We start from the raw sequence: 27,885 nt of genomic DNA, 5'->3' as shown, positions 1-27,885 counted from the left end.
TTCGCAAAATAAATTGACATGAATTAAATACAGTTTCTTTACAAAACGACTAGTTAACCGTTGTAACAAAAATCGATCGATAAAGCATAAAGTAAATCATAAATGTAGTTTAGCAAAGGTTTCTGATTTTTGGTACCATTTTGTTGTTACGTACACATTTGAAATACAACTATATAATATTGTGCGATGTTGCGTTTAACCAGGAAAGAGTAGAAATCGCTCTTCACTAGTTTTAAGCGTATATTGAGTTCAATGTTCGAACTCAAGCCAGACTGACTTAAGCATCCAATAAAGCTTTATAATTGCTGCATTATTTATCATACTTAATATCCTGCACCACATTATGTACGACAAAACGCCTTAAACGCATTATTTTGTTTAATTAATTGATTTCTCGGTTCATTGTGCTCTAGTCCTCTTCCACTTTGCTGCCCAGATGTTCCTATTGAGACTTGTGTAACATTAAACGCGTGTATATTCGTAGGTTCAATATTAACTATTTGCTATGGAGCGCTACATTCTTATTCGGCACAAACTGCTCCACATCAGATCGTACCGTCACTTTATATTTTCTCTTGAACGCCATACTTATGGCATTTCTAAACAGACGGTTTTTATATACATAAATTATCGGATCCGTAATCGGATGACAGAAAGCTAATAGAATAAAATACGGATAAACAACACTGTTTACATAGTCAAAATGTGCCAGATTTTGCGCCAAAAATGAGATTTGATCCGGAGCCCAGCAAATTGTGAAGACAAGCACTATCAAGAATAAGGATTCAGCAACGTTACGCTTTGCCCTGCAATATGAATATTCATTAGTCTTTCCCAATACGCCATCACGTCTAAATCTGCGGTCCTGTTTACGCAGCACGTAGAACATCGTTACGTACGCAATAATCATAACAGTTAACGGTATCAAATAGGTAAGAAGAAAGATGATAGTTCCCATGAATTTCTTGAAAGTTTCCCCTTGCCACACTTCCTGGCAACTCCCGTCAACGTTGCGTGAAATTGTAAGTGAAAACGCGTTCACAATTATTGAAACGACCCATGTGAATATTATTATCACAACAGCGCGTCGCATACTAAACCCACGATGACGCAACGGTGATACAATTGACGAATATCGTTCGACGGTCACAGCAATCATGGTCAGTATCGACGCCTTTATGGCCATCCATGCGAAAAAGTTTGAACCAATGACACGGCAGTACACATCGCCCGCCAACGAATCCGGAACAGGATGAGGTGCTGGTAACGGGATAGTCGCTACCGCCGTCACAAAATCGGTAACCGACAAATTGAGAATAAATATATTTGTGATGGTCCTGATTTTCTTGACTCTCATAAATGTGATTATTATGATGATATTCCCGATTATGCCCAATATTCCCTGTATAAGCTGTATTATGGTGAAAGCATTCCAAAATGGATCTTCTTCCAAATCCAACGTAGAGTTATCCAATGTGTGCATGGTGGAGGCAGCAAGATCTACATCCAATCTATAGATATGAGATACATAATTAATTTATTCAATATTTAAATATTAATTAATAATCTCAACTGTCATGACTCTCTTAATTGGTTGTTATGGTTGATTGATTGAGCGCGCATATTATTAACTAAGAAGGTGCTTAAATCATCCATATTACAATTATATTTATTAACCAAATATTAATATACGGTTATATTACAAAAATCGACATAATTGCTAAACGAAAACAATGGTTTTGGTGGCCTTATTTGTTGGATACACACTGAATTGCCCTCTGTCAGACAACAGAGGTGGCATTTGACATTAGGATCAGTACAGGACTAATGTGTTCACACGCAGAGTTAATCGTGCATAGGACGGATTTAAGCTGATTCGAATCATATCAGAGTTACATCAGACCATGGAGAAATAAGTTAGGAAGGAGTAACATCGAGAATACATCAAACGAATAGGCCACCCCGCCGCTAATTGGATTATCTGACTGTTACGTAACATTTAATTGCCGTTGATCTGTCGCTTGTTAGATTTGAGCATGCGCATATCCATTGCTTTCATGTGACGCGTCATCAAGCGAGACTCGTTGTTGATGCTGATCTACACACGCGGCGACCATACACACAGCAGAAGAATAATTATACCACACTCGATACATTTTGTTTACGCGTTTTATTTATCATTATGGATTTTTATGAATTGGAGGACGAATTGGAACCCGGAATTCTCGAGGAATTGAAGTTTGCCAGCGAACATGAAGACCTGGAAAATGGTATGCTAGGTTAAAACTAGGCATTGCATTTAAGTTTAGTAGCTAGGCCTAGTTACCTGAACCTCTTCTCTTTTAAAGAGGCCTCGTCTGCCCCGGCCCACTCTAGGCTGTCTACACGACCGGGTTGATTGTAACAACGATAATTCTGAATTCGTTCGTCCTCTCTAGGCTAGGTAGTATTTTTGTAGTTTTTCTTTCTGTACGCCAAAAATTAGCCGCCCGATTTATTGATAGGTCTAGCTAGGCTAGGCCCTATAATCTATCCATCCATGGATTTCCCCCTATAGGAGGCCTAGGCCTAATATATCATTAATTTTATTGCACAATCATCAATAATGCATCATTCATATTATTATATTAATTATGAAGGCACGATTATCATCTGATGCAACCAACTCATCTATGACCTTGTCAAGACCTCAAACCATTAGTATTAGTATTAGTCTGTATTTTTTAGATAAATTATTATTTTTCATTCTTATAGGACAACATGAGTTAATTTTCAATTTTATTATGCTATTTAGGTATGGATGTTAGTGTAGGCCTACATCCAACTACTATTACCGCAACCCATCAGAAGAAGGAAGTGTCAACAAACCCAGCCAAAAACCAATCAAGGAAAAAGAGTAAGGATTTTGAACGAATGATAACATTTTATTTTGAACATTTCATCTTTACTATATTAAATGCATTCTCATCATTTATTAAAACTGTTGTATGCTCAATAATCTTTCTTTTCTGTATTTTCAGGCATCAACCGACCCTCCAATAAGTTTAGTGAAGATGAAGCTGTCAGCAGGGTTAATGAATACGTTGATGCTGCTTTTACCATGTTAGCGAACGATCCAGTATACAGCAATGACTTGTATCCAATAGCTCGTCAAGTGAAAAAATTGGCAAATGATCTGCAGAAGCACTCAAATACAGTCATTATAAAAACATTTTGGGAAGACAGTACAAAATTACTTTGGAAGGTAATAACATCAGGAAACACAAAGAAAATGAAACCAGAAGCTGATGAGATGATGTGCCGGGCATTTCACCAACACATGTGTACAAGTTTGGGAAGGTGGGTCACCCTGTTAAAGGAGCTAAATGTCAACTCTGATGGGCAGCATGTAAAAACACTGAACCTATTTTTGCAACGTACAATGTTAAGGTTAATTCTAAATGATAAGCATAAAATAGATTTGCCACATGAGGAAACGGTAACTGACATCCCACAGTTGGATGTTCACACAGAAAAGATAATTCGGTACGTTGCCGGTTATGTGCCTTATGCGCTTGTGAAAAGATTTCGAAAGGGTAAAAGTAGTACTGCCAGAGCCTACTGTGATGTGCTCACTAAGTGGCAAGTGTGTAGTACCAACGTAACCCATTCCTTCTACGACTATTCCAAAGAATGGATCGACAAACAAAATAGATCAGGTTTGTTTGTTGTTGATGATGATGTATATCTGTTTTTTAGAAGCGTTGAAATAGAAACAAGGCAGCATTTAGCTACAAATAAACTTAATACGATGTTAAATAGTAACTATCTGGCTGATTTGTATGACCGTATTATCAATAAGGAGAATGTTCAAACTTTCTGGTGCAGAATAACCAGAGATACACTAGGTGACAATGCTTCTGCTCAATTATTACAAATTGTAGTTAGATACTGGTTGAAAATCAGAGCTAATGCATTCCTCAAGGTATACTTGAATTTAAAGAAGGAAAGCGGCAAAGTTTCAAAAAAGGGTGAAAAATCTCTCAGAAAAGAATTGTTGTAATATATACTATTTTGTGTGTGTGATGAAATAAATAACGACAATAGCTAAATTAAATCTCAATTGTATTTTGGTTGGTTCTGAAAAGAACCGTTTGGTTTGAAAAAGTTTGCTGATCATAAATATCATTTATGCATTTGGTGTCTTCTTCCTTTGAAGAGGTGAGTCATCAATAGTTTGGTCAACAATTTGGCTGCGGCAGTTGCCTCTCCTGGATGCCTTGGAACAGTTCGCAGCTACATACAGTGCATGCATATTGTGGCCAAACTGCATTGATGTTGGGTTTGTGTTACTTCCACCACATCCTCTCTGTTTACTGAAGTACTGTTCCAACGGATCTTGATTATACTTCGCACTTAGAACACACTCTACCCCTGGCAGGTCCAGTAGTTTTTTAGTCAACTCTACAAACGAATTAACTGTTGATGGCAAAGAATAAAAATTAATATACTTATTATTAATTCATTTTTAATATACTTTGTCACTCTTGTGATGTCAGAACTTTTGATTAATTATTAAACAAAGTCAGCTGTAAAAAAAAAACGAAATGTACTTGCTTGTTATCTCAAGTCCATCAAGTGTTGCGGTGCTTAATAACATCCTCTTTTTTACACTCTTCTCTACATCTTCAAGCGCATTCACCTCGTCTTGCCATTCTTTAAAGAAACCCAGGAAGTCATCTTGCAACCACTTAAAAACATCAGAACAAAAAATAGTGGCAATTATTCCTTCGATTAATACAAAAATTATAGATATTTCTCAATGTATATCCAAATGCTAATTGAAATTGAACAAAAACAATAATAAGCCCAATCATGTCCCATGTTCAATTTTTTTTAAATTTTCTATTTAAAAAAAATGTACCTTAAAACGCCAGTCATCTTTTGTCCTGTATGGCTCCATAGCTGGTTTTCTGGATCGTTTGCCTTGGAAAAAACTAGAGACATTAAGGCAATCAAAAAATTGGTCTACCATTCTAACAAATTTGATAGTGGATGTCATGTCATGTCGATCCATAATCTCCATTGCATTTGCTGTCGAATTGCTTAACACCTGAAAATATGAAGAAAATAAAAAACATTCATGAAAAATTAAATTACAGAATTGTTTGCAAAAGAACAAGGGCTGAACACAAAACTTGCAAGTAATTACCTGTGCAGCCAAGTATACCCGCATTCTCAATGATGGAGTAAGGTGGAGGTGTTCATGCGTCAACTTGTGGAGCATCCTCAGCCCTGGACATGTGTTCTGCAATTTCACATCCCATTCATAGGTGTCAAGAAAATGACTCCACTTGATGTCTTGTTTGTTATACTTTAAATGAAGAACATTTTTAGATTTAGAAATAAGTAAATATCATTTTCAACATGCTATAATGAAATTGGTATTTTCAATGTGGTGTATGATCATACAGTACTTACATGAAGATTCCGTGTCTTGTTATTGTAGCCAGAGTTCTCTACATTGTTTCGAAGCGTCTTTATTAGATGCGGCACATCACTGTAGAAAAAAACACTGCGATCTGGGTCTCCCTGATGCGATGTCTTGAAGACAATGGATGAAGTGGTAGATGATGGTGAATGCAGTCTGTAAAACTTCCTGTTCGGAGTGGCACCATCAGAAACCATCGCATGAACTACAAACCCAGCTACTTCGATCATCTCAACAGCTTCCCACATTGCCATGAACAGATCACAACTAGAAGCTCCAGTTGTTGGATAGTAGGCAATTGGAACATGCAGGTTAGAAAACAAACCCCGGATCATCAACACCAGAACATGTGAGGCAACTGGGATTTCTTCTTCACCTCGACATCGCCGCTCAAATGAATGCATCTCATTGGCTAAGCTGCCTACATCTGTTGATCCAACAACTTTGCCAGAGCTTTGTGAAAAAACCAATCCTGATTTTATCTTCATTTCATCAAATAATAGCACAACATGTTTTTGCAATTCATTACCTTCTTCATATAATTTGAGGTCTGTTACAACTCTACTTAACATCTCATGGCAAAAACCAGTTGTCACACCAGCAAAGTGGCTGTAGGGTTGGAGTGTGTTTGGATGAGGCAGCGTCATGAATCCACTTTCGCGAATTAAATTATAAGCTGACGGAGACTTGCTTTGGATAGCAATGCACCAACGTAAAATTGCCGGGTGCCAACGCATCTGCTTTCCCTTGCCCATAGATGCCAGTTGCTGCTCCCACAAAAGCTTTGCTGACGGATATTTACATAATAAACTCTCAATTTCAGGTTTTCCCATTTCCATTGTGTCTTCCATTAAGTGAGCTGCATTTTCAGAAATTAATTTGCTTTCTAGCATGTACATCTTGGAAACTTTATTCTCAAGGGAACCACTCTTTCTTTTCAACCGTCTGTAATTACATTGTAATGTTGCTGCTTTGTTCTGCAGTTGAGAATTTGATAAATACTTGTTGGCTACCGTCAGTGAAGACTTTTCCTTGCAGGAAGCACTTCGCATTGATGATAAATCCCCACGATAAATTCGGCAAACTGCGCACCGCTTCAGATCCTCAGCAATTAGCAATTCACAGTCATTATGTCTAATGGTGTTGCATAAATAGACATCTTTTGGTGTTATCCTTATAGGAATCTGCCCTTCTGGTCCTTTTCGTCTCTCTATCAAATCTAAATAATCTTCATTGCCTGCACAGATTTTAGCACTCCTCAATATATCACACAGCTTGGTGAACTGATGTAATGGTAATTTTTTGTTAAAGACTTCTCCTAGAATAGGCTGTGCTTGCAATACAACACCAGCAATGACAACTCCCCATGTCGAATCACTGTTGACTGTTAACTTGATGACAGCATCACCAGTTGGTGAAAGTCTAATTATTAGTAATTCATCTTCATGTGGAAACAAAGAGACAAGGCTACATTTTTCTGCTTCCTTTCTGTAATCGTGAAGATTGGTAGGAATCTCCCCATCAGTCATACAAGACGCACATTGAGAATCATTGAATTTTGCAATTACAATATTGCACACTTTACTGCGGTCCTTGCTGTGGCCTTTCTTCCACCTTTTCAGTTTTTGCACACAGGAATAACAAATAAATGGTGGGTGGATTTCTGGATCATCATTATCAATATCTAAGCAAAAACATGACTTGATTACAGACTTGAACGCGTCCTTTGTATAAGGTGAACGATCTGAAGGAATCGCCCTGGAAATTCCACAAAGTCGACAAGTAGGTTTCAAACAAACACTGTGTCCTGTCATCGTTCTCTGAAAACAAGAGCAATTTAATTTAAATGGCGAATGATGACCTAGAGTTGTTGTCCTAGTAGTAGTACTATCTAGGCTAGCTAACTAAAAATAAATACCTGCTTTTTTTTATTGTTAATGTTATTGAACATAGTCTAATTAGGCCGGCCCTAGATAGTAGTATTGGTATTTTTGGCATAACCCTAGGTGGTAGATTAACATTACCTCTATGATAAATAGTACATAGAACAATAGGTAGGCCTAGGTCTAGCCTAGCTAGTAGGACTAGACCCTAGCTAGGAGTCGAGTACTTTAGTCCTAGCCTAGCTAGTAGTAGTAGTAGGCCTACGAAAGTAATTATTTTATGGCTAATGTTAGTTATTATTTATTGGTTTAAAATTTAAATCTAAGACCTAGCCTAAATTAAACATCGAAACAATAACTGCCCTAGACCTAGCTAGGCCTAAGTAATACAACGACCGGTGGACCAAAATAACTACGACCGGTGGAACTAACTCCGGCTATTCGGTTCGGCGGTCGGACAGATTCGATGCTTTTCAATTCGTTGTATGTCAGCCGGACACCATCGGAAACTGTCATGCAAGGCATCAAATGAAAGCTACAGCTTTCCTTTATTCATATAACTAAAACTTAAAACTCCAGTACAAAGGGAAACTATTAAAATACGTGTTTGTTTCGTTGTTATATTCAAAATAATGGAATACTTACAATTGAAGAAACAAGTAGTTATTTTTGGTTGATTTTAATGATTTAATGACTGGTACGTTCGCAAAAAAATTCGGAATCCGAATACATAAAACACGCATGTGAATCCTTGTTGACAATTAACTGCGCATATGCAATGTGTTTTTTGTTCGTATTTATGTACTCCACTGTTAGTTAGACAGGGTATAGGGGTTGCTACTTAGCGGCGAGGAGCCTTGTGTGTAAGGAGATCGAACCGAGATAACGCGGCGGGCGGTCGCAGTGCAATTTAATAGGAGTCATTTGACCATGTAATGTGCTTAATTGGATTAAAATCCATGCATTACATCGATGTTACTCCTTCCTAACTTATTTCTCCATGATCAGACCATGGAGAAATAAGTTAGGAAGGAGTAACATCGAGAATACATCAAACGAATAGGCCACCCCGCCGCTAATTGGATTATCTGACTGTTACGTAACATTTAATTGCCGTTGATCTGTCGCTTGTTAGATTTGAGCATGCGCATATCCATTGCTTTCATGTGACGCGTCATCAAGCGAGACTCGTTGTTGATGCTGATCTACACACGCGGCGACCATACACACAGCAGAAGAATAATTATACCACACTCGATACATTTTGTTTACGCGTTTTATTTATCATTATGGATTTTTATGAATTGGAGGACGAATTGGAACCCGGAATTCTCGAGGAATTGAAGTTTGCCAGCGAACATGAAGACCTGGAAAATGGTATGCTAGGTTAAAACTAGGCATTGCATTTAAGTTTAGTAGCTAGGCCTAGTTACCTGAACCTCTTCTCTTTTAAAGAGGCCTCGTCTGCCCCGGCCCACTCTAGGCTGTCTACACGACCGGGTTGATTGTAACAACGATAATTCTGAATTCGTTCGTCCTCTCTAGGCTAGGTAGTATTTTTGTAGTTTTTCTTTCTGTACGCCAAAAATTAGCCGCCCGATTTATTGATAGGTCTAGCTAGGCTAGGCCCTATAATCTATCCATCCATGGATTTCCCCCTATAGGAGGCCTAGGCCTAATATATCATTAATTTTATTGCACAATCATCAATAATGCATCATTCATATTATTATATTAATTATGAAGGCACGATTATCATCTGATGCAACCAACTCATCTATGACCTTGTCAAGACCTCAAACCATTAGTATTAGTATTAGTCTGTATTTTTTAGATAAATTATTATTTTTCATTCTTATAGGACAACATGAGTTAATTTTCAATTTTATTATGCTATTTAGGTATGGATGTTAGTGTAGGCCTACATCCAACTACTATTACCGCAACCCATCAGAAGAAGGAAGTGTCAACAAACCCAGCCAAAAACCAATCAAGGAAAAAGAGTAAGGATTTTGAACGAATGATAACATTTTATTTTGAACATTTCATCTTTACTATATTAAATGCATTCTCATCATTTATTAAAACTGTTGTATGCTCAATAATCTTTCTTTTCTGTATTTTCAGGCATCAACCGACCCTCCAATAAGTTTAGTGAAGATGAAGCTGTCAGCAGGGTTAATGAATACGTTGATGCTGCTTTTACCATGTTAGCGAACGATCCAGTATACAGCAATGACTTGTATCCAATAGCTCGTCAAGTGAAAAAATTGGCAAATGATCTGCAGAAGCACTCAAATACAGTCATTATAAAAACATTTTGGGAAGACAGTACAAAATTACTTTGGAAGGTAATAACATCAGGAAACACAAAGAAAATGAAACCAGAAGCTGATGAGATGATGTGCCGGGCATTTCACCAACACATGTGTACAAGTTTGGGAAGGTGGGTCACCCTGTTAAAGGAGCTAAATGTCAACTCTGATGGGCAGCATGTAAAAACACTGAACCTATTTTTGCAACGTACAATGTTAAGGTTAATTCTAAATGATAAGCATAAAATAGATTTGCCACATGAGGAAACGGTAACTGACATCCCACAGTTGGATGTTCACACAGAAAAGATAATTCGGTACGTTGCCGGTTATGTGCCTTATGCGCTTGTGAAAAGATTTCGAAAGGGTAAAAGTAGTACTGCCAGAGCCTACTGTGATGTGCTCACTAAGTGGCAAGTGTGTAGTACCAACGTAACCCATTCCTTCTACGACTATTCCAAAGAATGGATCGACAAACAAAATAGATCAGGTTTGTTTGTTGTTGATGATGATGTATATCTGTTTTTTAGAAGCGTTGAAATAGAAACAAGGCAGCATTTAGCTACAAATAAACTTAATACGATGTTAAATAGTAACTATCTGGCTGATTTGTATGACCGTATTATCAATAAGGAGAATGTTCAAACTTTCTGGTGCAGAATAACCAGAGATACACTAGGTGACAATGCTTCTGCTCAATTATTACAAATTGTAGTTAGATACTGGTTGAAAATCAGAGCTAATGCATTCCTCAAGGTATACTTGAATTTAAAGAAGGAAAGCGGCAAAGTTTCAAAAAAGGGTGAAAAATCTCTCAGAAAAGAATTGTTGTAATATATACTATTTTGTGTGTGTGATGAAATAAATAACGACAATAGCTAAATTAAATCTCAATTGTATTTTGGTTGGTTCTGAAAAGAACCGTTTGGTTTGAAAAAGTTTGCTGATCATAAATATCATTTATGCATTTGGTGTCTTCTTCCTTTGAAGAGGTGAGTCATCAATAGTTTGGTCAACAATTTGGCTGCGGCAGTTGCCTCTCCTGGATGCCTTGGAACAGTTCGCAGCTACATACAGTGCATGCATATTGTGGCCAAACTGCATTGATGTTGGGTTTGTGTTACTTCCACCACATCCTCTCTGTTTACTGAAGTACTGTTCCAACGGATCTTGATTATACTTCGCACTTAGAACACACTCTACCCCTGGCAGGTCCAGTAGTTTTTTAGTCAACTCTACAAACGAATTAACTGTTGATGGCAAAGAATAAAAATTAATATACTTATTATTAATTCATTTTTAATATACTTTGTCACTCTTGTGATGTCAGAACTTTTGATTAATTATTAAACAAAGTCAGCTGTAAAAAAAAAACGAAATGTACTTGCTTGTTATCTCAAGTCCATCAAGTGTTGCGGTGCTTAATAACATCCTCTTTTTTACACTCTTCTCTACATCTTCAAGCGCATTCACCTCGTCTTGCCATTCTTTAAAGAAACCCAGGAAGTCATCTTGCAACCACTTAAAAACATCAGAACAAAAAATAGTGGCAATTATTCCTTCGATTAATACAAAAATTATAGATATTTCTCAATGTATATCCAAATGCTAATTGAAATTGAACAAAAACAATAATAAGCCCAATCATGTCCCATGTTCAATTTTTTTTAAATTTTCTATTTAAAAAAAATGTACCTTAAAACGCCAGTCATCTTTTGTCCTGTATGGCTCCATAGCTGGTTTTCTGGATCGTTTGCCTTGGAAAAAACTAGAGACATTAAGGCAATCAAAAAATTGGTCTACCATTCTAACAAATTTGATAGTGGATGTCATGTCATGTCGATCCATAATCTCCATTGCATTTGCTGTCGAATTGCTTAACACCTGAAAATATGAAGAAAATAAAAAACATTCATGAAAAATTAAATTACAGAATTGTTTGCAAAAGAACAAGGGCTGAACACAAAACTTGCAAGTAATTACCTGTGCAGCCAAGTATACCCGCATTCTCAATGATGGAGTAAGGTGGAGGTGTTCATGCGTCAACTTGTGGAGCATCCTCAGCCCTGGACATGTGTTCTGCAATTTCACATCCCATTCATAGGTGTCAAGAAAATGACTCCACTTGATGTCTTGTTTGTTATACTTTAAATGAAGAACATTTTTAGATTTAGAAATAAGTAAATATCATTTTCAACATGCTATAATGAAATTGGTATTTTCAATGTGGTGTATGATCATACAGTACTTACATGAAGATTCCGTGTCTTGTTATTGTAGCCAGAGTTCTCTACATTGTTTCGAAGCGTCTTTATTAGATGCGGCACATCACTGTAGAAAAAAACACTGCGATCTGGGTCTCCCTGATGCGATGTCTTGAAGACAATGGATGAAGTGGTAGATGATGGTGAATGCAGTCTGTAAAACTTCCTGTTCGGAGTGGCACCATCAGAAACCATCGCATGAACTACAAACCCAGCTACTTCGATCATCTCAACAGCTTCCCACATTGCCATGAACAGATCACAACTAGAAGCTCCAGTTGTTGGATAGTAGGCAATTGGAACATGCAGGTTAGAAAACAAACCCCGGATCATCAACACCAGAACATGTGAGGCAACTGGGATTTCTTCTTCACCTCGACATCGCCGCTCAAATGAATGCATCTCATTGGCTAAGCTGCCTACATCTGTTGATCCAACAACTTTGCCAGAGCTTTGTGAAAAAACCAATCCTGATTTTATCTTCATTTCATCAAATAATAGCACAACATGTTTTTGCAATTCATTACCTTCTTCATATAATTTGAGGTCTGTTACAACTCTACTTAACATCTCATGGCAAAAACCAGTTGTCACACCAGCAAAGTGGCTGTAGGGTTGGAGTGTGTTTGGATGAGGCAGCGTCATGAATCCACTTTCGCGAATTAAATTATAAGCTGACGGAGACTTGCTTTGGATAGCAATGCACCAACGTAAAATTGCCGGGTGCCAACGCATCTGCTTTCCCTTGCCCATAGATGCCAGTTGCTGCTCCCACAAAAGCTTTGCTGACGGATATTTACATAATAAACTCTCAATTTCAGGTTTTCCCATTTCCATTGTGTCTTCCATTAAGTGAGCTGCATTTTCAGAAATTAATTTGCTTTCTAGCATGTACATCTTGGAAACTTTATTCTCAAGGGAACCACTCTTTCTTTTCAACCGTCTGTAATTACATTGTAATGTTGCTGCTTTGTTCTGCAGTTGAGAATTTGATAAATACTTGTTGGCTACCGTCAGTGAAGACTTTTCCTTGCAGGAAGCACTTCGCATTGATGATAAATCCCCACGATAAATTCGGCAAACTGCGCACCGCTTCAGATCCTCAGCAATTAGCAATTCACAGTCATTATGTCTAATGGTGTTGCATAAATAGACATCTTTTGGTGTTATCCTTATAGGAATCTGCCCTTCTGGTCCTTTTCGTCTCTCTATCAAATCTAAATAATCTTCATTGCCTGCACAGATTTTAGCACTCCTCAATATATCACACAGCTTGGTGAACTGATGTAATGGTAATTTTTTGTTAAAGACTTCTCCTAGAATAGGCTGTGCTTGCAATACAACACCAGCAATGACAACTCCCCATGTCGAATCACTGTTGACTGTTAACTTGATGACAGCATCACCAGTTGGTGAAAGTCTAATTATTAGTAATTCATCTTCATGTGGAAACAAAGAGACAAGGCTACATTTTTCTGCTTCCTTTCTGTAATCGTGAAGATTGGTAGGAATCTCCCCATCAGTCATACAAGACGCACATTGAGAATCATTGAATTTTGCAATTACAATATTGCACACTTTACTGCGGTCCTTGCTGTGGCCTTTCTTCCACCTTTTCAGTTTTTGCACACAGGAATAACAAATAAATGGTGGGTGGATTTCTGGATCATCATTATCAATATCTAAGCAAAAACATGACTTGATTACAGACTTGAACGCGTCCTTTGTATAAGGTGAACGATCTGAAGGAATCGCCCTGGAAATTCCACAAAGTCGACAAGTAGGTTTCAAACAAACACTGTGTCCTGTCATCGTTCTCTGAAAACAAGAGCAATTTAATTTAAATGGCGAATGATGACCTAGAGTTGTTGTCCTAGTAGTAGTACTATCTAGGCTAGCTAACTAAAAATAAATACCTGCTTTTTTTTATTGTTAATGTTATTGAACATAGTCTAATTAGGCCGGCCCTAGATAGTAGTATTGGTATTTTTGGCATAACCCTAGGTGGTAGATTAACATTACCTCTATGATAAATAGTACATAGAACAATAGGTAGGCCTAGGTCTAGCCTAGCTAGTAGGACTAGACCCTAGCTAGGAGTCGAGTACTTTAGTCCTAGCCTAGCTAGTAGTAGTAGTAGGCCTACGAAAGTAATTATTTTATGGCTAATGTTAGTTATTATTTATTGGTTTAAAATTTAAATCTAAGACCTAGCCTAAATTAAACATCGAAACAATAACTGCCCTAGACCTAGCTAGGCCTAAGTAATACAACGACCGGTGGACCAAAATAACTACGACCGGTGGAACTAACTCCGGCTATTCGGTTCGGCGGTCGGACAGATTCGATGCTTTTCAATTCGTTGTATGTCAGCCGGACACCATCGGAAACTGTCATGCAAGGCATCAAATGAAAGCTACAGCTTTCCTTTATTCATATAACTAAAACTTAAAACTCCAGTACAAAGGGAAACTATTAAAATACGTGTTTGTTTCGTTGTTATATTCAAAATAATGGAATACTTACAATTGAAGAAACAAGTAGTTATTTTTGGTTGATTTTAATGATTTAATGACTGGTACGTTCGCAAAAAAATTCGGAATCCGAATACATAAAACACGCATGTGAATCCTTGTTGACAATTAACTGCGCATATGCAATGTGTTTTTTGTTCGTATTTATGTACTCCACTGTTAGTTAGACAGGGTATAGGGGTTGCTACTTAGCGGCGAGGAGCCTTGTGTGTAAGGAGATCGAACCGAGATAACGCGGCGGGCGGTCGCAGTGCAATTTAATAGGAGTCATTTGACCATGTAATGTGCTTAATTGGATTAAAATCCATGCATTACATCGATGTTACTCCTTCCTAACTTATTTCTCCATGATCAGACAAAGTACTCGCGTGATTGAACTCCTGTATGATTTCGTGTCTCTAACTTCGATAAAATCCTGATGTACCTCCGATAACTCCGGGTTAACCACACGCGTTTGAATCCAAAACAACAGCGACCAAGGAAAATTGAAGATTAAAAGAACCAACAGTCGTTTCCAATCTCTGTGATTGTTGTCTCAGTTTACCCATAAATTACCGATTGATAATGGCTACCTGATATATCGTGTAAACATATTTTATGTCGAAATCGATAGTTTGAGATGGAATATTACAGTTTTAATAAGCTGGATTGTTTCTGATTAAGTGTACAGATAACAAACATTATTGCTTAATATCCACAGCATTGTTTCTATACTTCGTGCGTTCTTCTAGTGGAAACAACCAATTGCATTGGCTTTATGACGACAGAAAGTCGAATTAGAAAGCAAATTGCAATAACTTAAAAACACGAGGTAAAATTCGGTGAATCATTTAAACCAAAAAATGTATATGGAATACAGTATTCAGCGATTATATATTAATTTATTCGCACATTTATATATCTATATAGATCCTGAACAAGTTCAAATAAAAGGATAACGATAATCAATTTTCAATTTAAGATTTTATAGAGAAAGAGTAGGCCTAAATATCGCGAGAAAAATAAACTCTTTGGAATCACACAGAGGAAATATTTCTGACGGAACGCCCGAGGGAAACGCCGCTTGTCTGGTATAAAAGGCCAAACAAGCGTAACGGTAAGCGGAAAACCACGTATAGCTTGTCCCACCTAGAATATGTATCTATACTGAGCGGAAACCGCCCGTCCGTTCCGCGTTTTGTGGAGGCTTTGTGTAAATGGTCATATTAGGAATAACATAGATTCTTATTGTTACCGTTACCGCTCGTCTGTGTAAATTGGCCTTAAGTTGTTAAATAAACTAAACTGAAATAAACTCGGCAAAACCGTTAGTCTCAAACGGAACATCGACTGATCTTTTTGTTGATGAGTCTGGGATGGAGGGGAGATTGTGGTATTTGTTAGTATGGGGAGGGGGAGGCTCCAACTCATCGATTATCAATATAAATAAATAATTGCATCTCACCTTATGAATTCAATTTATATCTGGCTCATATTTAACATCTGCCTGTTCCTCACGTTTTTATTGCATCCAAAACCAAATAGGGACTGGTTATACGGGCGGCTGCGAGTGTAGCAACGACCAAGCAAATACTGCATTAAGCGACAGATAGTAATTAGTAATACCCACGCACGCACTTTCACCTGTTCCGTTCAATTTACTAAGACCTTCGTCTCGAACTCGCGGGAGTCGAAAGTTGGTAGAAAGAAGCAGGAGTACAGCTGACGACAAAAGAAGTTCATCGGAATAAACACAATTTCCAAGAAAATAATGATTTGTGTTGAAATATTAAGATGGAAAGAGACTTTCCTTCATCGAATATAATAAATAAAATATTTTCACATTCCGATTTTATGTTCTAAAATAAAACGCTATCTTAAAATTGTATCGTCGTAAATTGTGTTTCTCAAGAAAGTGAGAGATTGCCTTCGATATGCGCAGGTTCATGGTCATGCGCACTCGCGGGTGATCTGTTTAACAATTCCCTCTGTGGCGCTCTGTCAATTTGTATTTCCTGCCTTGTAAATCTTTTCATTCAATGCGATAAATTTGTTGAGCTGTTGAACTATTAATGTTCCAACATTTATTGGTGTGTTACGAAATGATCTGATTGTCTTGGTACATTGGCCTTTTATAAAGTTTATTATCCGTGCTTGAGTTCTTTAACATGCACTTTGTTCTTAAAGTTAATTGTGACATGTTTTTTAAAATTATAATTAGCACCGTTTGTCGCATGTTTGTGACAATTGTAGACATATTAATCTAATCGTTATGTTATTGCCCCTTTTGTTTTAAGTCATTGACATTGTTGTATGTTTTAATTTAATTTGTCTCAGAATCAAGTCTTATTATAATGTTTTTTTTTTTAAAGAACAATGCCTTTTCCGTTCTAAAAATGTTTTCATTTCGGTCATCGGGTGCACTCGGTCAAACATGACCCCAAGACTTTCACTATATCGGAACTAACAACAATTAATTAAACAAATCGAACCAAAAAATCGCGCCAACGAGTTAATTTGTTTTATGTGTTTTTATTAATATGTCTGCTATTAAAGACCCATGTGACCGGGTTTTCCAGTTAGTACCGGTCTAATATACTTTTCGCGTGGCAAAATGTGACGTAATTAAACCGATTTTTAAAATTTCTTTTCTTTTATTTATGGTTCCCAAAAAACACATAATTGAGCAGGCGCGAGTTAAATAAAAACGATTTACAGTGACAATACTATAAGATAAAAGGTATCATTAAATACAGCGACCTCTATAATTACAGGCGTCTGAACGCGGTTAATTTAAATATAGGTGTGTTGCATATTAGCTTTACTTAATCAAAGGTCCTTTGTTATATAGTAGCGTTATTTGAATTACCTAATTCCAGGCGTATAGATCATTTCGTTTACACTGATCAGTTGAAATTTGTAATCGTTACCATGGCTACTGAATGCTCTAAATGTGATGAAAGGTAAATTAGAGGGCACAATTAGAGGTAGTAGTTATGCGTGTTGTAGAGATAGTGTTGTACTCACAAATGGTTTATTTTGGTTACTTAGTATACCTGTTAGTATCGTGGGTTAGGTGATACGACAAGAGGCATATGTCCTTTAGGCTTCATGAGGAAAATGTGTGTTACACCAGGGAAGAGTTAAATTAACTCTTCCCTGGTTACACTCATAATAATGTATCGTACGGTAGTATACAGCAGAAGTATATAAATATGTCGTCAGCTGTAGGAATATATCACAGATTGCATTGTATAGGCTAGGGCCTGCCCGACTTAGATGTCAGAAGGTAAACAGGAATAAATGGGAAAGGGTTCGCCGGGCCTCTTACCTTTCTCGGTAATTATTATTTTACTAATAATTGTCAATCTTTAAGAAGAATTTCTGTTGTTATTTTATGATGATGATGGACAAATGAAACATTTCAGTATTCAGTAATGGCGGGAGTCTCACGCCTGACACACACACATGTTTACAGTTATAGATTTCCAATATCTTTGGTTTGTATAGCGCTCTCTATGGTTTGGTTATTACTATAGCGCCCTCTAGAGTTACATAAAATGTCCCAAGGACCCGATATCTCATTTTTCCAACCAGCGGATACTCAGTGAGTATCTTGTTTGGACACATCTTTGTAGTTTTTATATGATTATTTTGTATCTCTCTAGTTTAAGCCCCGAACTCATGGAAGACTCAGCTAGCATGAGCGAGGAAGAACAGGAGGTATTTTTTGGGCCAATTACTGCCAAGGAACGTGTAATCGCAGCAGCATTGGTTAACGCCATCGCTGAAGAAGAAGAAACCATTAACAATAACATCCCAGATGTAGGCCTACAGAAAAACCAATCCAACATTCTAGAGTTCAATTTCCAGGCTTTTCAAGCGTTAGGACATTCGCCGTCCGTGTGTTCGTCGCCTGAGTTCTCTGGCATCGATTCTAAGCCCACTGTAGGATCGTCACCGGGGTTCATCACTCTAGATCTGTCGTCTTCTTTGAGCATTGAAGACAGTTCTGAAACAGAATAACCGTCTCAGGAAATGGTCCAACCCGCGTTTAACGTAGACCACCTAAATTAACACCAATGTGCACATAAATATATTTAACATTGATTTACATCACGATAACAATAATAATCGAGTCTATAGAAAGTCTAAAGAAATTTATAAAATGCATAATAAAAAAATAGCATTAGCATTTGTTTTATGTGGTTTTATTAATAGGCCTATGTCTGCTAGTAAAGACTAATGTGACCCGAGTTTTCCAGTTTGTGCCGGTAGGAGGCAGGCTGACCAAATTTCTTATGAGTAGCTATAAAACGCAAAATAATTGTCATTGGCTGTGACATATTTGTTCGAAATTCCTAGAAAAGAAATGGATCGTAGAATAGAACACAAAATGGTCTGTTTCACGTGGTTTCCATTTAGCGAATAGGCCTATTGCGTGAATCAAACTTCCCTGACTTCTGATGGGTGGAGCGACATGACGTAGCCTAGTATTACTGTGTATGATTTAAAGGTGAGTTTGAATGTGTCGGACAAATAGCGTTTTTAAATGGGTTTGCCACATAGGTGGAATGTTTTCTAAATAACTCGTGTGGACTTAATGTTCTTTGTAATTGGTCTAAAAATAAACATTGGTTTCTATTTCTGCTAAGTAGTCAATTATGTAACTTGCACGTGCGTCATAAAACTTTGACCATGCGCAATAATTTTTATGCATATTTAATTAATATCGATCAATTTGGCCCCGTAATCCTTCACGCATGCCCGCATGGCTTTATTAGTTCATTGAACTTTAAAAAAAGCTAATTAATAGGCAATTTGTTGAACTTGCCTGATAGAAATCGTCACGAATAAGTACTTTAAAAAAGTATAAATTACAAATTCTCACTGAAGTGAGAGTTAACTAGAACAGCGCCCTCATTTCTTCTTTACAATTATGGTGATGATGATGCAAAGGAGATGGTAACATACGAAGCAGACAATGGATAATAATTATGATTATTAGGAAGAGGATAGGATTATGGTGAAAGGTGTTTTTATTGGACTAATTTTGATTATTTAAGATGATGATAGTTATAATTAATTCGAGATAGTGATGATGATGATGATGATGATGCTGATAATGATGATGACAATGATGGTTTGGTATTGATAAGTTAAGTATGATGATGAATTACGACGATGAAGATGTCTATAATAAATATTGTTAAAAATAAATAATATTTTGTTACCATTATGATGATGATTATTCTATTAAAACTATGATGAATAATATCTATATTAGGCGTAATTCATCTAATGTATTTTAGATTACTTTTCCAGTATATTTTACAACTTCTAATGTTTCATCGAAACACTCAATTGCAACTGCGGTCACAATTCACTGCACCTACCCAGAATGACTATTTATCAAACATGAATTTGCAGAAGTCATTATCGATTTAATCGACCGAAAAATGAATTTAACTGTGCATTTCAGTAAAAATACCCATATTAATAATAGCTCCTTTAACATTTATATCAGTTATATAGAATTTAAAGTGGAAGATTGTTGAATACTGTAAATAGATCTTGACTTTGTCTGATTTCATCATCAACATATTATAATATTCATCTACTTGTGAATTTTACTTGAGTAATTGCATTCGATATTAAATGCAATTGCTGTAAGTTAAAAGTGATAAATACTGTATACAGTACAATTAAAATTAATTATTATTGTCAGCAGTCTTGAAAACATTGAGGGCGACAAACAAGATTGTCTGCAGAAACTTCGCGATTTCTGTTTCAGCAGCAGACGTACGTCGAATAGAAGAAGAGCATGCAGACAGCGCAACAGTAATAAAATTATTATAGTAAAATTATCTGTATCATCATCTTGAAAATGATGCTACTAATACTACCAACTATCTATCGTTCAGGAAATTACTAGAAATGCCGGTTCGTAGGGGGCATGTTGCTCCTCAAAACACCTTTATTGAGACTATTATCCGGAAATTCGATGGCCAAAGTGAGTATCTTTTCAATTCATTCTCAAATTAGATTGCGTTCAACAGATGATGATCAAGTCTCAACGACCGACCGAGAGGGATATGCAACAGAATACGATGGATTCAATACGATACACTAAGCTTAAATCGATTTATCATTGTTCCAGTGAGAAGCCATGCTAAGTACACATACAAGCAACTAAAAAAATGTGCCTTTATTTGCTTACATAGAATATAAAAATGCGTTAAATTGTTTATTTTAGGCCTAGCCTAGGTACCCTCCTATTGTGTTTTCCATAATCCCACATAACCTTGAAACTGATTTCAATAACATTAGGCCTACACAATGACAGTTGTAAATTGTAATAGTAAAAAAAAGTCAATGACATTTCATTCATTGATACACACTCCTTTAATGATATTATTTTGTACACCATGCATAAAGCATGTTTTTTTCAACTGTTTTCACGATATCTATCATTCATTGAACTTTACCATTATCAAATATGCATTAATAGATTAAAGAAAAAATAGATTATCCTAGAATTAATCCTGAATTAATCCGTTGTTGTAAAAGATAATTTTAGCTTTAGGAGACTTAAGTGCTTTCATCAGATTTTGAAGATGAGAAAAATGTTTGGCAATAAATTATCGGTTTAAATATCAAGTTGACTTACGTCAGCGTTTGCTCACACTGTGCTGTACACAGAACAAATTAAATATTTATTTATAGAGATGAAGAGTCTAGAGATTGTACCATTTTATTAAATTTAATAGTTTCTAGGACTCTTAATAACATAACAAATTTGAAATCAGAAAAATATTAATTAAAGAAAAAAAAACACCATAAATATTAGTAATTTTAGCAGAATCTACCTCAAACCAAGCACGATTTTGCTGTTTATTATTAGTAGTACTATTAGTAGTCATCTCCGGAGGGTTGGTATCGAGGTAAAGATTACAAGTTTTATTACTAGTACTTTGGTTGCTTGGTTCATAGTAGAACGAAAGAAAGCCACAACACATGTGAATTGACCAATCAAAAGCAATGGATTATTCAAACTGTCGCCTATGATTGGTCATTTCGTCGGGTGGTCATTGATGGAAATTGTTAGCATTACCCAAAATGCAATGCGTTGAGGCGGTCAATTCAAACATATCCCTGTATAGTGTAGTTTTCAAATATTAACATTATTAGGTAAAAAGTTGGATAAAGCGGTTTTGGCATTCTATTCTACATGTACTTTCTTAGATTATATAATTTTAACTGATTTTTTAAAAACTGACTTTTAAGCAATCATTAACTTGAAATAAAACAAAATGAAGATGATTTTTTTTGCTAAACAAGTTGTGATAAACCTGACCCTGACCCCAAACTTGTTTCATCTTGTAGATCGGAACTTCATTATCGCAAACGCCAAAGTTCAGGAATGTGCAATAATCTTTTGTAACGATGGATTTTGTGAAATGTGCGGATATTCTCGAGCGGAGCTTATGCAAAAGCCGTGTTCCTGTGACTTCCTGTACGGGGAAAATACTAGTGAAAAAGCAATACAAGAGATCAAAACTGCGTTGGAAAAGGGTGAAGAGAAACAAGTGGAAGCTACATTTTACAAAAGAAATGGTATGTTTACATTATTAATATAATTAGATACTCATGGTTCTGAATTCGATGTAACGTTACAGTGAGTTGCATTGGGCTGCGTTGGATTTTGATGCTTCAACCCAGCCTAGGACATGTTGATATCTTAATCTAGGCTTACACAAAAGACAAGCATTCAATTAAATTGTTTTTATATTATAATTTAGTTTGACTTACTCTTTTTAATTTGAAATATCAGACCTTAAGTGTACAAAAAACGGTGAAAAACATTGTCGCGTTGTAAAAAATTCAAGAATTGTCCTGTAAAATCGTTTAACGCAATTCAACGCAACTCGCTGCAACTCAACGTCAACTGGAAAACAGGCTTTAGCTACACTGTAGTGTTCTGTCTGTACTGATCTTGTCACACGGCCATGCAATTTACAGTAAAAAAAGTTTACAGTTGTTTAAGAAGAGTTACTTTACATTTGTGCTATAAAAAAAAAATTTTTATTTGTTGAATGGAGAATATTTTCATTGTTTAAACCTAAATGTCACATTCAAACAATATTTTCTCCATTCTTTATTACTTCCTGTGTTATAGAAATTTAAGATCTTAGACTATTGAATAATAGATACATTATAATTATGCTGCTGATAATGAAAATCCATGCTCTAGAATATTTGAAATTATTAATGCGATAGAAAGTGCATTATCTGTAAATGATACATATACCACATGATAGAAAGTTCTACGAGTTCGATGAAAGCTCTTTGAATATTATATGAAAATAATAGAAAATGCAGGGGTTTAAAATAAATATTACATCATAGTATGATAGAAAATGCAGGCTCTAGAATACTAATGTGATAGAAAATACAGATTATTAATATTACACATGGTTATGGTATATGATAGAAATCATAGGATCTTTGACTATTACATGAAAATATTAATAGAAAATGCAGGCTCTTCTATTAAAAATGATGGGATAAATTATGTACAATATTATGTGAAAGCAATTTATATTTGTTCATTAACGAAGTGCTTTAAATTGTAGGTATTATATACTATTCAGTCCACTATAGAAAAGGAGGACATTTATTTATAATATGTAAATTAATACTACAGTACTCCCAAGCTTTTAAGAACATTATTTATGATTGAGAGGCTCCACATAAATTAACTTTAAATGTCTCTCTTGAAATTATTGACTAATTTCTAAGAAAAATAGGCCTTTATTATCATAAAATTATTCTGAATTAAAAATGATCTTGAGCTTTATATGAAATTATTTTTTAATGAAAAGAAATTAGTCTGAATAAAATAAAAAGTACATAGACCTTGCATGAAATTATTGAATGAAGTTAAAAACATGCCTTTTATAGATTATTCTAACATTTACAAAATAACAGGGCCTCTCTTCTGAAATTTAAAAGGCCTCATGAAATTTTAGATTAAAATGGCCTCTCATGAAATTATTTGAAATTGAAATGCCTCATGAAGTTTCTGAGATTTAAAAACCCTTTCATCTCATAAATGTATTCAGAAATATAAAATGCCGGCAACCTGATGAAATTAGATCATTGATAAAAAAAAAACCTCATGAAATTATTTTGAAATAAATGAAATTTTAAAGTCTATTTCGTGCCTAGCTTACTGTACCATTATAGCCCATGCTCTTCAGAGTGAGGGCTTAGATAGGAAAAGTTAAAAGTTCCTTGAACACCCCTGTACAATCATACAATGAACCCGTCCGCAACCACGCCCTCATGTGGACACAACCATCATCATTTATTTTCATAACATGGAAATGTTACAGCGTATGATATTTTATAAGTAAGGCACCTCTCTGTCAAATTTAATTCTATAGCATTAGCATGATCTTTGGATGATGCAGTATATATACAGTACAAGCTTCCATATCTTTCTACTCTAGCTGCCAGCCAACCTAAGAATAATTGTGCTGTAATTAAAGGGTTTGTTTGTTTTCAGATGATAGAAGGTGGGCATGTTTATTTTGTGGCAGAATCCAATTCTTAGATATTGATTAGCTATTTAAAGTTAATTGGTGAAAAGTTCAATTGTACTATAACTCTATAGTCAATTACTATTATTATAAAACAATTAATAAAGTCATCCTTTCTTCTTATATTATACCTACCTAGGCTTTACTCTCTAGTATAGGCCAGCAGGCATTGGTCAAAGATTTGACTGGGCTAGCTAGCCTGGCGTCGTGTTTGACCTTCGATGCACGTCCAGTGTGAGAGTCTAAGATATGTCTAATCTATTCAATTCAAAGCAAACCACTTTGCTTGACATGTCGCTTCGCTCCTTGTCTGGTATGGCAGGGCCTTAGCCACCAGTCCTTGTCCCTGTCCACTATTTCTGTATGATGATTTTGTGTACATTTTATTATTGTCTTGTCTTGCATAATGTACTATACTTTCAATTTTTGTTTCAAATTACAGTTATGAAATCCAAAATAGTTGCATGTCATTTTGTCTTGGTCAACAAGTTTTGTTTAAAATAAGTAATATTAATTTATTATCATAGTTTTTGTAAAATATATTGTAGTTTAATAAGACAACTACACAATCGTTTCAATACCATCTTTTGGCTGAATGTTCTGTGACAGGTGCCTTGTATTGTATACAGTTTCCAAAATCAATAACTACCGTGTGAAACCACAAACAACAAATTATAGTACATTCCATAATAAAGGGATATCAATATATCATTAAGAAGAGTTGATTCTATTACAAGTAATTTGTTCACACTCAACAGTTAAAGACACTTTATACCTGCAATTTTTAAAATTTTGTAAAAATAATAATAATATTATTTTTAACGGAGAGACACTATCTAAATACTGAATATCTTAATAATATAATATATCTTATATTAAAATTAAATTAAAGTTAATTTAATATTTTTATTGCACTGTATTTAAATACTGTTATCATTATACAATTATTGATAAAGAGTGGGCGTATCAAATGGAATAGCCTGAGTTTCTTTATTCAGGGTGCCATGTAATTTGTACGCGAGCACATACATTAGCCGAAATATGTCTTTCAGTTTTGTATTGAATATAATAATAATATCTGAGATTGCCAACAAATAGCTGTTCAACCATATTTATTTTAAATGCATTACAGTAGAAAAGTAATCAACTAAAATTAATTTAATTTTATTCTGAGCACCTATAGTACTGTACAGTACCTTTTCTGTTTCTATGTTGATACTAATGAAAAAATTGATTTTTTAGAATACATTAGGAAGTTTTCAGGGAATAGAAATGTTATGTGTTGGTTTAGTAATGATATAAAATCTTTCGCTTTAATTTTAAATTAGCTATGTTTCACACTAACAATCAGTAAAAGCAAAATTGAGTACAGTAGAGTAAAGTACTTGCTTTGGGACTACTGTATGTTTTACAACATAACGTTTGATAGTGTAGACAGGGCTTAAAACTACATTTTGTTTTAATACTATTACTAATAATTTGAATTTTACATTCAAATACGGTATAGTTTAGCAATCTGGGTAATCATGCACATTTTATTGTTGTACATTTTCAAATCATTAAATTTCAGTAAAAATATGCAGAATAGAAAATTAGAAAGATTAACATTTTTGCCAATTTCTATTAAAATACAAAAAATATATTATTATTTTTTAGTAAAATACTAAATTTATTTGAGAATTACAATTAGAAACAAATTGATAACATGGGTTTGTTGCTAGGTTATTTTTGTAAGCAATTAGAGAAAATATAGTAAAGATCTTGGCCGTATTCCAGTGATACTGATACTGCTATAAATTTGTTAAAATTTATAGCGATATATTTTTTATTATCTTTTTTTATGATATTAAGTGCTTTTTTATATCACTTTATAAATAGAAAGTTTATCGTTCTACTTGTTAAGGATGCTTGTTTGTTACAAACAATTTTTACCTCATTTCTCATTCAAAATGTTATTGTATGAGAACTACAAAATTGGAAATATTTTGCATTAGAATGAGAATCTAATTGATTGTGTAATGTACGAGTTCTAAAAATTCTATTTAATTTAGTTACTGTATGCAGGAAACACTGTCAAAATGTTAGGGAAGGGTTGGTGACAATTGTTGGTTAGTGACAATTTTTGGTTAGTGACAATATAGTTGGTGACAATTTGGTTAGTGAAAATTTGATTGGTGACAATTTGGTTGGTGACAATTTGGTTGGTGACAATTTGGTTGGTGACAATATAGTTGGTGACAATTTGGTTAGTGAAAATTTGATTGGTGACAATTTGGTTGGTGACAATTTGGTTGGTGACAAACCAAAATTAAAGTTAACAAATCTCAGCAATATTTAATTTTAGACATACATTTAAAGGTCGATTTTTTCTTTTGCTGAATTAATTTATGCGAGCCTCTTTCCCTATCTTTTGAAGGTGTCCAAATTAAAACTGGGCTCTATAAAACATGGACTCCCTATTCTGTTATCTCCTTTCCAACCGATTTTCAATTCCAATTTTGTTTCCATTAACTACAGTAGGACTGTATGTATGCTTTAACATAAAAATGTCTGGTACTGTCACAGTATTTTACATTATAAATTATAAACCACAAAATCGTTGTCTTCTGTCTCTTTATCGTTCTACATCATTTTCGTTCTTATTTCATCATTTAAAATATCAGCAGGTTTCCTATTTACATTGCTGTGATGTGAAACCTTTCAGACCTCAGTTAAATATCTTAGACTCTTATGTTACAATGTTGTATTATGTTTACTGATAATTAATGTTCGCACAGCAGCCATTCTTCACATGATGTGCTGCTAATTATTAAGAATTACATAATTAAACATCTGCTCTAATATTAATATTCTGTTTGACATTATTGTGGAATTATGTAACAATATTTTTCATAATTACATTTCTGCATTTATACTGTATCTCTTTTCCTAATTAATAAATAATAGAGTTTCTTCCTAGAAGAAAGTGGTAGGTTAGTTTCTGTACTGTAGTATGCATAATGAAACATATGGCACATCCCTTTCTCACAGAGAACTGTGTGATGGAATACCATATCTTATTTTTAAATTTATGAATGCCAGTTTTCATGTGAAGGGTCTAAACTAAAATAGACTTGTGCAACATCCGCCCCCATGTTTAGTCTATGCAAGCAATCTACCCAGCTGATGTACAGTAAATCCAGGCCATAATTTTAGTAATTTTTTTAAAGAGAGATGCACACTTTGTATACAGTACAGTATTGCAGTATTGCAAAGTATATAGGCAGTATTACAAGCGATCTACCCAGGTGTAGGCCCTACAGTAGATCCGGGCCATAGATAGTAATTGATTAAACACAGGTTCACACTTTGTATGTACAGTACCTGTACAAACGGCAGAATTAAGCGAGCTGCACAAAGCTTGAAAAAAGTTTACCATTGCGCAATCCTACTGTAGCGGGTTTTGAAGCCTTCACACATTCAATCGCCGCATCATAAATGCAGTAAAGCTGAGCTTGTCGCTTCTCGTGTAAATGCTCAGTCTGCACCAGTCTTTAATAGGCTAGATACAGTAGGCAGAATATGATCTGTAGTAGTACAGTACCTACGTATGCATTAACTGATTGAAGTATTAATGTCTGTGAAGAATGTATTTATTACTGTACCATCTCTCATTTTGCATAATATAATGATATTCTGACATGGATAGTGAGGTGTATATATAGCAATGTGATATTGTATATAATCACAGTGCGTCTTAAAATTAATGGGTTTTATTTGCATTATTATATAATGATGTATCAAGAGAGATAATTTATAAAAAAAATATATTGTAATTTGATATCTTGCATAATCA

At 35.2% G+C, this 27,885-nt stretch overlaps 8 protein-coding genes across 16 annotated transcripts in view; 4 read left to right on the top strand and 4 right to left on the bottom strand.

Annotated features, from left to right (window-relative positions):
• Positions 1-27,885, bottom strand: part of LOC144839889 (large ribosomal subunit protein eL43) — a 177,528-nt gene that overhangs the window by 84,800 nt on the left and 64,843 nt on the right. Inside the window, exon 1 of one of the 4 annotated variants that reach the window (XM_078695463.1) lies at positions 25,502-25,516. The exons of 2 other annotated variants lie outside the window; for them this stretch is intronic. In XM_078695463.1, the coding sequence (XP_078551589.1) occupies positions 25,502-25,503 (2 nt within the window). In that variant the 5' untranslated portion in view covers positions 25,504-25,516. Of the gene's footprint in view, positions 1-24,519; positions 24,528-25,501; positions 25,517-27,885 lie in introns of those variants that run through there. One more of the 4 variants, XM_078695468.1, reaches the window with a different exon arrangement.
• On the bottom strand, positions 137-16,385 carry LOC144840251 (neuropeptide FF receptor 1-like). The gene is made up of 2 exons (XM_078696009.1): positions 15,911-16,385; positions 137-1,511 (listed from the first exon to the last, which is right to left on the bottom strand). The coding sequence occupies exon 2, from the start codon at positions 1,481-1,483 to the stop codon at positions 497-499; it is 987 nt and encodes a 328-aa protein (XP_078552135.1). The 5' UTR covers positions 1,484-1,511; positions 15,911-16,385; the 3' UTR covers positions 137-496.
• Positions 1,933-4,096, top strand: LOC144841469 (uncharacterized). Its single transcript, XM_078697802.1, has 3 exons — positions 1,933-2,270; positions 2,795-2,896; positions 3,021-4,096. The coding sequence occupies exons 1-3, from the start codon at positions 2,183-2,185 to the stop codon at positions 4,040-4,042; spliced, it is 1,212 nt and encodes a 403-aa protein (XP_078553928.1). The 5' UTR covers positions 1,933-2,182; the 3' UTR covers positions 4,043-4,096.
• On the bottom strand, positions 3,338-8,303 carry LOC144841467 (uncharacterized). Its single transcript, XM_078697800.1, has 6 exons — positions 7,999-8,303; positions 5,461-7,290; positions 5,192-5,353; positions 4,904-5,092; positions 4,597-4,729; positions 3,338-4,458 (listed from the first exon to the last, which is right to left on the bottom strand). Exons 2-6 carry the CDS (start codon positions 7,282-7,284, stop codon positions 4,169-4,171), a joined length of 2,598 nt encoding a protein of 865 aa, XP_078553926.1. The 5' UTR covers positions 7,285-7,290; positions 7,999-8,303; the 3' UTR covers positions 3,338-4,168.
• Positions 8,381-10,556, top strand: LOC144841468 (uncharacterized). Its single transcript, XM_078697801.1, has 3 exons — positions 8,381-8,730; positions 9,255-9,356; positions 9,481-10,556. The coding sequence occupies exons 1-3, from the start codon at positions 8,643-8,645 to the stop codon at positions 10,500-10,502; spliced, it is 1,212 nt and encodes a 403-aa protein (XP_078553927.1). The 5' UTR covers positions 8,381-8,642; the 3' UTR covers positions 10,503-10,556.
• LOC144841466 (uncharacterized) lies at positions 9,798-14,763 on the bottom strand. The gene is made up of 6 exons (XM_078697799.1): positions 14,459-14,763; positions 11,921-13,750; positions 11,652-11,813; positions 11,364-11,552; positions 11,057-11,189; positions 9,798-10,918 (listed from the first exon to the last, which is right to left on the bottom strand). Exons 2-6 carry the CDS (start codon positions 13,742-13,744, stop codon positions 10,629-10,631), a joined length of 2,598 nt encoding a protein of 865 aa, XP_078553925.1. The 5' UTR covers positions 13,745-13,750; positions 14,459-14,763; the 3' UTR covers positions 9,798-10,628.
• LOC144840766 (uncharacterized) lies at positions 17,255-18,638 on the top strand. The gene is made up of 2 exons (XM_078696780.1): positions 17,255-17,408; positions 18,114-18,638. The coding sequence occupies exons 1-2, from the start codon at positions 17,377-17,379 to the stop codon at positions 18,469-18,471; spliced, it is 390 nt and encodes a 129-aa protein (XP_078552906.1). The 5' UTR covers positions 17,255-17,376; the 3' UTR covers positions 18,472-18,638.
• LOC144839826 (voltage-gated inwardly rectifying potassium channel KCNH6-like) overlaps positions 20,272-27,885 on the top strand; it is a 76,671-nt gene continuing 69,057 nt past the window's right edge. For all 6 annotated transcript variants that reach the window (XM_078695353.1, XM_078695351.1, XM_078695355.1 and 3 more), the window contains exons 1-2: positions 20,272-20,458; positions 21,832-22,062. In XM_078695353.1, coding sequence (XP_078551479.1) covers positions 20,383-20,458; positions 21,832-22,062 — 307 coding nt within the window. In that variant the 5' untranslated portion in view covers positions 20,272-20,382. The remainder of the gene's footprint in view (positions 20,459-21,831; positions 22,063-27,885) is intronic.

Source organism: Antedon bifida, chromosome 4 (genome assembly GCF_963402885.1).
Source record: "Antedon bifida chromosome 4, ecAntBifi1.1, whole genome shotgun sequence".
Lineage (NCBI taxonomy): Eukaryota > Metazoa > Echinodermata > Crinoidea > Comatulida > Antedonidae > Antedon > Antedon bifida.
This window is presented reverse-complemented; position numbering and strand designations above follow the sequence as displayed.